Below are 12,175 nucleotides of genomic sequence, written 5' to 3'. Positions count from 1 at the left end.
CTGTCCTTCCCCCTCCCCCTTCCTTTCAGTAGGTATAACAACTACCGGTCTGGGAGCAGTCCAAGGATCAGCCCATTAATCAAGTTTTTATACAGCCCTTTTTATAGGTTTTAATTATGAACCCTGTGTTTGTTCTGAGAAAACAAAAAAAACTATATCATGCACCCAAATTAAATATCAATATTTATTCATTGGACAAGAACCCCTCTCAGCTCTACATGCACTCACTCTCCCTCCCTCTCCCTCCCTCTCTCTAACGCCTCTCTTCCCTGCTCTTTCTCGTTGAACACACGCACAGCACACTCTCCTACTTCACACACGGACATTTGGGTGCCGCTGCAGCGTTTCGCTAGCTAGAGTTTTTTTCCCAAAGAAAAGTGCCTCGAGGGCGAACAACAAAACAATGTTGTGGTCCTGACTAACATTGAATGGATAAGCCATCTATTCTTGAGCACTAATGAGATTAGGGTGTCATTGCAGACATGGGTTGCAGCGGCATGGTACCTTTTGTTGAGCTCCGTGGGGAGTGTTTTCCCTGTCAGTCCTTCAGCGCTGGAAATGGCGTTCTGATGCTGAACAAGGAAGACGCGGTGCAGGCGGATGCCAGCGAATAGAAATTACATGTTTTCCATAAACTGGTTTGTGGTGTGGATACCTAGTAGTGGTGGACAACATGAAGTACCAGAAATACATAACGGTGATACAGATGGCTATGGGGGTGACTGCCATCAACAGAGACAATTGCATCCCTCCTAAGAGACAGATGTGGTGAGTATGGATTTCACCATGCAGGGAACAGGGGTGATGCTGAGGAGAGGAGAGGAGAGGAGGATAGCGTTGTGTATGTACAGTCTACCATATCAGTCTTAACTAATGACAGCGGAGAGGAGGACAGAGAGAGGAACCACACAGCCATTGTGCTTGTGCTCCGGCTGCACAATTAGCTTTTTAGCTTTGTTGTCAAGGAGAGTGGGAGTCTCTCTGTGTGACATGCTTAGTTAGGGTGAGCAGCAGCTGTTTGCGGAAGTCAGCTCAAGCCTCGCTCTTTGTGCTCAATGTTGCCACGGCTGTGGCAGTGGGCAGGGAGGAAGATTGTATGCCGGTATATGTTGTATTTGTGTTTTCTGGGCAGGGGGATTGTTAGCCAATGCCGATACATATTTGTATCTGTCATGTATGTATTTTAGGCAATGTCTACCTGGTTTGTAATGCCTACTTGGTTGTATCTGTGCCTACACTGTGTGTTAATTGGGCAGGGTGATAGTATTCCAGTAGTACATGGTTGTAATCTGCCTGTGTGTTTTTTGCTTGTACATGGTTGTGTCTCTCCCTATATGTTTGTATTGGGCGGGGGGGGGGGTTGTAATTCCACTACATTCCAGTTGTATCTGTGCCTCTGTTTTTGGAGAACTACTGGTGGCACATCCCTCTCAGAGGAAGAAATCACACATTTACTGTGATGCTCTAGAAAGATCCAGAAAAGATGAAAGACCAGGTGAAACGGAGTAATAAAGACATTGTTATATAGACACAATGTGTCAAAATATGTCAGAGACATTATATTTTAGTCTGATGTATACTGTGTGGACTCGATTTTGTGGCATTTCTAATTCCAGTACATTTGCCTTTCACACAGTCCACGTCCTTTCTCACCATGTCATTATTACTCCCTTGTTAGAAATGCTAATACTACCCTGTGAAATCTGAATAATTATTGCTATCGTCATTTTTTGCTCTCTGCATCTAATTCAAATGAATAGCATGAAAATATGTAGCATGAAGCATGATCTCCTTCCGTAGACATTGTTCAATACTACTGTAAAACAGGAGTTACTGGTGCATAGTAAGCCATATCACTGGGAGGAGTTCCTGTTGATGGGTGCATCTAATCATCAGAACCCCTGTCACGCTCTCTGTGGTGTGTGTCTACATCTCAGCCTTCCCACCTGTCTGTTGATAACCAGATTGACGTATAATCTCATTTACCATCCATCCATTACACAGAACACGATTCGTCCATCCAGATGTGACCACCATACTATATTCACTTTACCTTATACCTCAGTGGTTTAGTTCAGTTCAACCTATGGAAACATGGAGTGGTTCTGTATTATACTGCAGTAGTCACGGTAAGACCAGGACAAAGCCGTGTCAACTACCTTTTGTTTGGCTGTTCTCCTAAACCCTTTTACTTAGTGTCTTAGTAAACACCATATCAAATCAAACCCTTACTGCTGCAGGAAAAATAAAGAAAATCAAAGTAAATAAGTAAATTAATCAGAGTAAATAAGAAAATCAATCATTCTAGTAGGGAATCGATGGAAGGGATTGGTTGGTATTTCTTTCTTCCGCCAGATCGCATGTACACTGTTTCCTCATCTGTAATCCACACAAATGACGTTAAGCATGTGACATAATCCGGCCAAATTCAGTGGTATTAGTCTTCGATGACAAACAAACAGTGGTTTATTGGTTTATTGTATCCGATCTAGCAGAGCTCATTCTGGGGGATGTTTATGAAAACATTAAAATTCTGAGTGTGAAGAAAATTCCAGATCAGCAGTCAAAAATTCTCAGATTGGGAGTGGGAAGAATGTTTTCTATTCTAGAATGTGTCCCTCCTTTCTTTGTGTGAATGCTGTCACTAGTGTTGAGAGAGCAGCAGCAAGCACTGTGGTTATTTTTTGGACACTGCTCCCTTAAGAGAGGCGGTGCGGTGGATCTCAGGGTCATCCCATCCCGTGGTGGGGGGAGGGGGTTTCCCATTAAAAGGAGATTACGATATTGCCTGACGGACCGATGGACATGTTAGATGCCCCAAGCAGAAGCCAGTTAGCCTCTGCTAGGCTAACTTCTTGTTGTTTTGTATTGAGTTATTGGCCAGAATGGTTGTAATCTCCTCTCAGCTGGTTTATCGCACTAAAGTGAACAGATTAAATTGGGTTTATTGACTTGTGGCTTCCCCCATCCAGTGCCTTCACCTCATGGGGGTGGGGGGCATTTGAATCAGGCATCATTCAAGATGGTTGTAAGTGGGTTTATCATACAAAGCAGGGTGCTCTGGATGGAGCCAACACTGACCACATTAAAAAGGATAAGAGGATAGCTGTTAATATACACTGAGTGTACAAAACATGAACAACTCTTTTCATGACAGACTGACCAGGTGAATCTTGGTGACATATATGATCCCTTAACGATGTCACTTGCAAAATCCACTTCAATCAGTTTAGATGAAGGGGAGGAAACATGTTAAGCATTGAGATAGTTGAGACATGGATTATGTGTGTGGGCCATTCAGAGGGTGAATTGGCAAAACAAAATATTTAAGTGCCTTTGAACAGGGTATGGTAGTAGGTGCCAGGCACACCTGTTTGTGTCAAGAACTGCAACACTGCTGTTTTTTTTCACGCTCAATAGTTTCCTGTGTGTATCAAGACTGGTACACCATCCAAAGGACATCCAGCCAACTTGGCACAACTGTGGAAATTGGAGTCAACATGGACCAGTATCCCTGTGGAATGCTTTCGACACCTTGTGGAATCCATTCCCCGATTTAATTTAATCTGTTCTGAGGGCATAAGGGGGTGGTGTTCCTAATGTTTGGTAAACTCAGTGTACCCCAGTGGTGGTCAGTGCCGTTTAAGATGAGGGAGAATTATTTATTTTTTAATGAGCGTGGTCTTATTTCTATTACAGCATATTGGATGACTGTCATTCATATTCCATTCACCCAGTTCAATGTAACAGCGATAGGTTTAGGCTACATGATACTAAAATTTTCCCAATACCCATCATGAGGTTGCTACAACCTAGCCTATGAATGAAAGTTTACAACGTAGGTGCACACAGGTCGAGAGACTTGACACACATCACCTGACATGATTCTGATCTCTCTGTCACTGTCTTTTTCGCCCCCCCCACCTTTCTCTCTCTCTCTCTCTCTCTGTCATTCATTTATCAGATTAATACATTCACTGAATTTGTGTAGTTGATTCCAAAAAACAGTAGTTTTCCCTTCACACACAGACCAATGGTGCATTAATTCAGCAAGCACTGAGCCTGTTTTCGGGGCCTTCGTGACCTCACGGTATTGTAGCTGCAGTAATTGCTCCTATAAAAGCCTGGCTGGAGGAGCAATGACAACAAGACCTATCAGACATTTATCCCCTCCAGGAAGATACAGACTTGGAGAAGCATGGCTGTTAAAATCTGTGAGTCAGTAAGATGCTCCCGACCAGAATGACTCATGCCTGTCATGAAGACTCACAGGAGGCTGACAAGATGGAATCTGTCACCGCGCCACAAACACCGGAGGATATGACAAACTAGCTAACCCCATGTACCTTTCCCATTTGAACTTGGTAATGTTCTCTACACTGGGCGTTTTATATTTCTTTTTTAGGAACTATATCCAGCTTAGGCAAAGTGAATACATCACGAGTCTGGGAAGTATGACAAGGTGACTCAACTACCCTACTTTTTGTTTATTTCTAAAAAGAAACAGAAGCATTTTACTGGAGTTAGCTCACATTCAGTGAGATGCCCTGCGGCTCTCACCTTGCCGGTTAGGGTTAAGGAAGGCTTTTTCCTCACCTCAGTGCAGTCCATGGACAGATCCCCCATCACCCAGATGCTGAGCAGATGTTCCTGCCCTACTGTTAATTTATTATCCTTACATTCCGTTTACACAGTGTTAGTCAGAACCTAGTGTCAACCTGGACTTGGGTTAATACACTTTACACTCCATTACCAGACATAACGCCAAGCTGTGCTTTTATTGTAAGTGTTTCACCCTCTCTAATAAGGAGGATCTACTGCACGTGGAGAAGTGATCAGGAAAGATGAGGCGTGTGACTGTGTTGATGGTGGGTCTTTATGTGCCTCTCCACAGGGGTCACCACAGTGTTCGGATGTGACCGTTGGCCTGTCATGTTAGATACGTGTCTTAAGGCCTAATCTGTCTATCCATCTGTCAGAGTTGTCTAGCCTACCTAATCAGAGTGGCGAACCCTCCGATCCCACCTGCCTGCCCGCCTTTCTCCTGGTCACCTCATGCACTCAGAGTTTAAATAACACCTGCTGTTTTTTTATTCCCCGATTATATTTTCCAAGGATGTCCACTTGGTTTAATATGCTTTGCTTTGTTTTGGCCCTTTCATTTTCTTTTTACGCATCATGACGTTGTTAATCTCAGGGATGTAAATGGGATGCAGCAAAATGCCTCTCTAGTCATCCCACGCTCCAGGAGGGATGAAGCCTGTAGTGGATGAGTAATGTGTTGTAGTGGTGGAGCTCAGGGGATGTTAGGTCCGGCCAGGCTTAGCCAGGAGAGCCTATAGTAGACCACGTGCTGACCGTACTGTCCTTCAGTCCCTCTCAGTCCCTCTCAGGCTCACAGGATGAAACATAGGCCTCTTCTGTGCAGTGCAGTGAGTTTCTGTAATGGCCCAGATACAGTTATTGATGTGTCTGCTGTGTTCTTTCTTCCTCCTCCAACAGAAAAGCCTGAGACAGAGGTATCAGACTCATTCTCTGGCCTTTGTTGTCTCGGTTAAATCCAGATGATTGTTCTGCAGGGTGCACACTGTGTGAGGAACTGTCATAACTAAATACTTCAGAGGTACTTAAACATTGTAATGCTGAAGGCCCTAGTCCTTTCCATTGGATTTAGACACAATGGCTGTACTGCAAGCTAGCTTTGATCCTAACTCTTGAGCATTTTAAACATTGAATAGCTTTTTTTTAAAAATCCAACAGAACTATTGTGCTTTGATTATAGAGGTGTATGCTGAAGTAAGCTTGTCCTACAAAGGACAACACTTTCTGACACTCCATGCGTAGACTCTGAACAGGGAGTTGATGGTTGAATGTTTTATATATAGACCACAGAAAATAGAGACGTGTTTGTTCCTTTCATGTTTCGGATTTATGTAGTGACAATCCAGTCTCTTTTGAATGTGTTTGGTAGACAGCTGAGAACAATTTCAACAGCAAAGACTTTCTCATATGAAGGTCAACGGAAGGTTACATAAGACCTAAGGATATGTTTGATGATCATCAGCACAATGATTAAATTAAGTCTACTGATCCCACACCTGAATCATAGAGCTAGTCTGGACCCAGTAGCTAATAGTAGTAACTGTAGAGCAGGGGTGTCAAACTCGATCCACGGAGCGCTGAGTGTCTCTGCAAATTCACATTGACAGATCTATAACACACCTTTCTTTCTCATTGCACGCAAGTCTAAGAAGCGGTAGACATGTTTTGTGTGCTCTATTTCTATGCTTCCCTTGCTTAAAGTTGCACTATGTTACTTTTTGGGCGAACCGACCAAATTCACATAGAAATGTGAGTTATAGATATGTCATTGAAAGCAAGTCTAAAAAGCAGTAGATCTGTTACGTGTGTGCTATTTCTATGCTTCAACGTTCAAAAGTTAAATTTTTGCATCTTTTGGTTTTGTTCACCAGCTCAAAACAGTTGAAAATGCAATATTTTTGTTTTTGGAAAATATATTTAGATGGTACAATGATTCTCTACACTACACTTACTTGTTTTGTCATGTAAACTATTCGAATTCTAGCAACCAGGAAATGGCAGAGCAATTTCTGCATAGTGCATCCTTAAGCACTAGACAACCAGGTAAGAGGAGTTCCTTGCTAATTAGTGACCTTAATTCATCAATCAAGGACAAGGGAGGAGCGAAAACCCGCAGACACTCGGCCCTTCTTGGAATGAGTTTGACACTTGTGCTGTAGGGTGTATGTATCAGTCAGTGTGCTAGATGTGATGCTGTGTTGCACTGTACCATTCAGCCCCACAGCACATTTGTTTTACTTCCTGTGTTCCAAGGTCAAGGACATATAGCACTGCTGTCAAGTATCAGTTTTCACTGACTACCCAGATAGGCCATGTTGATGATGTAAAATAGGCATTTAGCTTTTCTAATGTCCACTTACTGCATCATCTAAAATCTAAGCATCCATATTGTTTTTGATAATTAGTTCACCTTGTTGACACTGATTATATAAAATTTTGTATCTGGCATCAAAGACGTATAGGTCGTCATTATTATGACTACTAATGTACCAGTGCTTCCAAAACACCTACTGTCCTATTTGAGTGACTGGACAAGCTGGGTATGACGTGGACTGCGTGGTGAGGACAGTGGATTTAAACTGCTGCATTTCAAAACCATTAGCGCTATTGCGGTGATGACATAACTCTATCCATGTCTTTTAAAATGCGTCAATGCTGAATCAGAGATGATCCATAATAGATGTTTAGGGGCGAAAGCTCTGGTATGTCGTAATGTTATGTGTTCACTACCCAGTATAAGCAACCTGGTCTCAAAGCATACCGTATTATTCTGTACAGAAATCTGAGAGACTACAGTTAGTATGATATGTTACAAATTACAATTCGTATTATATGTTACGAATTTCTAAAATGTATGATATGTTACAAATTCTAGCTAGGTTGCTAACATTAGCTAGCTGACTAATGTTAGTTAAGGGTTAAGTTTAGGAGTTAGGTTAACTTCTTACGGCTGAAATCCCGTTAACGGGATCGATTTGACAACAGTCAGTGAAAGTGCAGGGCTCAAAATTCAAACGACAGGAATCTCATAAGTTAAATTCCTCAAACATACAAGTATTATACACCATTTTAAAGATAAACGCTTTGTTAATCCCACCACAGTGTCCAATTTCAAAAAGGCTTCATGAAGAAAGCATACCATGCGATTATGTTAGGTCAGTGCCTAGTCACAGAAAAACACAGCCATTTTTCCAGCCAAAGAGAGGAGTCACAAAAAGCAGAAATAGAGATAAAATGAATCACTAACCTTTGATGATCTTCATCAGATGACACTCATAGGACTTCATGTTATACAATACATGTATGTTTTGTTTGATAAAGTTCATATTTATATCCAAAAATCTCAGTTTACATTGGGGTGTTAAGTTCAGTAATGTTTTGCTTCCAAAACATCCGGTGATTTTGCAGAGAGCCACATCAATTTACAGAAATACTCATCATAAATGTTGATGAAAATACATGTGTTATACATGGTATTAAAGATATACTTCTCCTTAATGCAACCGCTGTGTCAGATTTCAAAAAAGCTTTACTGAAAAAGCACACCGTGTAATAATCTGAGTACAGCGTTCAGGCACAAAAACAAGCCATACAGATACCCACCATGTTGTGGAGTCAACAGAAGTCAGAAATAGCATTATAAATATTAACTTACCTTTGATGATCTCCATCGGAATGCATTCCCAGGAATCCCAGTCCCACAATAAATGTTTTTTTTCTCGATAGTCCATCATTTATGTCCAAATACCTCATTTTTGTTCGCGCGTTTAGTTCACAAATTCACGAGGCACAGGCACTTAGTCCAGACAAAGTCAAAAACGTTATATAATTTACACTGTATTTTGGATAGGCAAAGAGTTGAAAACCTACAAACCTCAGATTTCCCACTTCCTGGTTGGATTTTTATCAGGTTTTTTCCTGCCATATGAGTTCTGTTATACTCACAGACATCATTCAAACAGTTTAGAAACTTCAGAGTGTTTTATATCCAAATCTACTAATACCATGCATATTTTTGCTCCTGGGCCTGAGTAGCAGGCAGTTTACTCTGGGCACCTTATTCATCCAAGCTACTCAATACTGCCCCCCAGCCATAAGAAGTTTAAAGGGTTAGTTAAAGGGTTAGCTAAAATTGTAAATGCTATGGTTAGGGGAAGTGTTAGCTCACATGCAAAGTAGCTAAAAATGAGTAATTATTAAAAAGTTGCTAATTTGTCCGTGATGAGATTCTAACTTGCAACCTTTTGGTTGCTAGACGGTTGCTAGACGCCCACCAATCCACCCAGACCAACCACCCTACGTTTGTCTTTGCCTTAATTAAGTAACCTTCTGTCTTATGTAACCATACCAAACGTAGCACATCATACTAACTTGAGTATCCCGGATTTACATTTACTATGTTACGTCTAGTTTATCAGACCAGGCTGGTACAAGACGTGTTTATCAAGAACCATGCTAAGGTTGTCAGTAAAACGCAGTGATGACCTCTTTAGTCCTCTGCAGTAAGGGAGATTCTCTATTTCTGGACAAATCTTCATGTAATATTCATAAACTTCACCTCTCGCAAGAGTTACTGCTTACATTTTTCTTTTCTTTTTTTTCTTAAAGTTTATGCATTGGTTGTTGTGAGGGTACGCAAGGGATAGGACAAACAGTGTTTGAGTCTAAGCTGCTCACAAATTTACTGCCTTTCTTCACAACAGCAAGGAAAGCAGTCCATATTTGCACATGCGGCAAGTTTATTTCTGTTCCGTTGGAACGCAAAGTTTCCAAAGTATCCACTCTCACAAGGACTCTTCTGTGTGCTTTATTTTCATGTAGATGGGTTAGTAGAGTGTATCACATAGAGCTTCTGCATGGTCCCTCTGCATGGGCCAGTTGACCCAGAGGTACCGTACCATGATTAGTGCTCCATCCATAGCCTGTATCAGAGCAGAGCGAGAGCACAGCTACAGTGCCATACCATCCATCTGAATGCAAGTCTTTCATTCTTAGAAATTCACTCCAGAACCCCACAGGGCTTTCTACGCTGCCACTCGGCTGTATGAATGGAATCCCCTCATCACAGCTGCTATTAACAGTAAGACTCTGGGATTGTGGTTGTCAGAGGCTCCTCCAGATTGAATGGTGTGTGTGTGTGTGTGTGTGTGTGTGTGTGTGTGTGTGTGTGTGTGTGTGTGTGTGTGTGTGTGTGTGTGTGTGTGTGTGTGTGTGTGTGTGTGTGTGTGTGTGTGTGTGTGTGTGTGTGTGTGTGTGTGTGTGTGTGTGTGTGTGTGTGTGTGACAGAGAGAGAGCACTCTGGTAGCTTTGAAAGTAAATCCCTGGTGTGCGTGGGCTGGGTTGGTCAGTCGTAGACGAGTGAAGAGGTCATGGGAGAGAAGCCCAGGCAGCTTCCAGCCTCTACATCGGGGCTGCTGCCCATCAGCCATCATCACGGGGCCAGAGCAGGGAATGTGATGCCAGGCAGGGCACTGAGGGGAGGCAGTCCCCAGGCTTGTCCTAGAGGTTTTTGGTTTTGGGAGCCGGTAACTTCAGTACCAGTGAATACATCAGCATGTGTATGGCCCTATCACGATTCAACAGAGATAAAACTGGTCTCTGTTCTCTTATCTTGCATCTGTTCTGAATCTGTTGAGACACAGTCAGTGGTATCAATATATAGAAGGCACTTATAGACATGCAGCAGTGGTCTTATGCTCTGTTTGATGCTCATCGTTTTATTTGAATTCAAAGTAAAGCATGTTTGTTCTTGTGAGAAGCTTTGTTGCATTGTGAATAAATGGTGACAACAGAAAACTCAAAAGTGATCCCAGAAGATTCCGATTTGACCCTGTCTTGTTTGTCTTTATAGAATCACCTCTCAATAGACCCCTTTCACGATCCATACCATTTACTGCTCTTAAAAGCAAAGGAGATGTGTATCGGTGCAGCCCTGAGGTCTAACTTTCTGCAGGTCGAAAGTGCTTATCATACATGCCATGACATTACTTGAATAAGTAATCAGCTTGCAGAAAGGAGGGCTGGGTAGTCGGCACTATTGTATTGCAGTAATGTCACTAAAGCACTCTATACCCAGAGCTCTAGTGCTTCTGCTACTGTTGCTGCAGCCATAGTTGGAGCCATTTCAAAAACGTTTACAAAGCTGTTACAAACCTTTAGGAGCTTAATCGTGATTTCCCTACAATCTTTGACACGGAGTTCTACCACTTCCTCTCTCGCCTCCTCACAGCTTTCACATCGCCTGTTTTGATTCCTAAACTCGGAGGGCTATAGCAGTTTTAGGCTGTTTGACAGTGGGTCCGGATATGAGTATAAAGGTTATAGTTTTCCCCCAAGCAGCAGCAGCCGCATAAATGATCCTCTGTGACAGAATAGCCTCCAGAAGCCCCGATCCTCTCCAACATCTGGATTCCCGCAGGCTGGGGGTCTGTGGGGGGATGAGTGTAGCCTTGGGCCTTGGCGGTTCTGTTCAGCTAGCGGTTCTCTTCAGAGGGAGAGTGTGGCGATGCATGGTAGAGCCTAGCTCTGGCTGAATAATGGAGGAGTAGGAAGGATGCTCCATACCTCAGTCCCCCGGGGGCCACATGACATTACACCCAATTATGCACATTTGCCTTGAATGCATCGCAACCCAACAGGGAAATGTGTCCTTTAAAGAAATGAAGAGAAAAGGGAAAAAAAACGTTTTGATCTATCCTGTATTCAGCTGAGTATCCGCTGTCTCTTACCTCAGTTCATCCTGTGCTGCTAGCGTTGAGCTTTGTCCCTCCATTTTGAATGTGTGTGGTGTGGTGGTAATTTTGTATGTATGTACTGTATGTTAATGCAAATGTGGTGTCTCTTTCCCTCTGTCTCCCTCTGTGTTCCAGGGTGACTCCCACAGATGGATTGTCAGGGATAGGTGCCACAGGGATAGGCACCGCTGCTTCGTCTGCTGCCATTACGGAAGCTCAGGATTCAGCAGAAGCAGCTGCAGAAGATGCTGCAGCTGCTCGTGCCGCTGCTTGTGCAGGTGCTATGTGTGGTTCTGGTGCTATAGGAGGATGCAGTGTAATGTTTGCCACCTCCACACTCTCGCTGCCCATGACCCAGGGCAAGCCCTCCCTCCGCAGGATCAAGGGCCGTATTCACCGCAGCAAGAGCCTGGACAGCATAGACCTGCTCGACTCCAATGTAAGTTCTAAACAGACTAAAATGTGTGTGTGGTGGTGTGCGCAAGTTTGCGTGTGCATATGCATGTATTCTTTCTAATGACAATTTTCTGAGGACATGAGGATATGTCACCCTCAATTTTTCAGCGGCCTTTCTAACTCATGAATAATACGCATTATCGTATATTATGCTGCTTAAATGCTATTCTCTACACCCCCTGCAAATTCTGAATGTTAGGTCATGAATCTAAACAAACTAATATTATCAAAGACATTGAAGAGATGATTTAAAAGGGACAAGGCTTTAATCTTTTCCCTGCCAAAATAGCTAACATGATGACTGTCTTTGCTGTACAAATGGGCTTTTCAGTTCATATAAGTGCCTACACGTAAGTTCAAGTAAGTGCTTACAAGGGAATATA

General features: G+C 42.8%; 1 protein-coding gene across 1 annotated transcript in view; it reads left to right on the top strand.

Moving 5' to 3' along the window:
• Positions 1 to 338: 338 nt before the first annotated feature.
• LOC124033821 (tight junction protein ZO-1-like) overlaps positions 339 to 12,175 on the top strand; it is a 151,960-nt gene continuing 140,123 nt past the window's right edge. Inside the window, 2 exon segments of the mRNA XM_046346175.1 lie at positions 339 to 768; positions 11,472 to 11,775. Coding sequence (XP_046202131.1) covers positions 674 to 768; positions 11,472 to 11,775 — 399 coding nt within the window. The 5' untranslated portion in view covers positions 339 to 673.

This window comes from Oncorhynchus gorbuscha, linkage group LG04 (assembly GCF_021184085.1).
Source record: "Oncorhynchus gorbuscha isolate QuinsamMale2020 ecotype Even-year linkage group LG04, OgorEven_v1.0, whole genome shotgun sequence".
Lineage (NCBI taxonomy): Eukaryota > Metazoa > Chordata > Actinopteri > Salmoniformes > Salmonidae > Oncorhynchus > Oncorhynchus gorbuscha.
The sequence above is the reverse complement of the archived record's forward strand: the minus strand, read 5'-3'. Positions and strand labels throughout refer to the sequence as shown.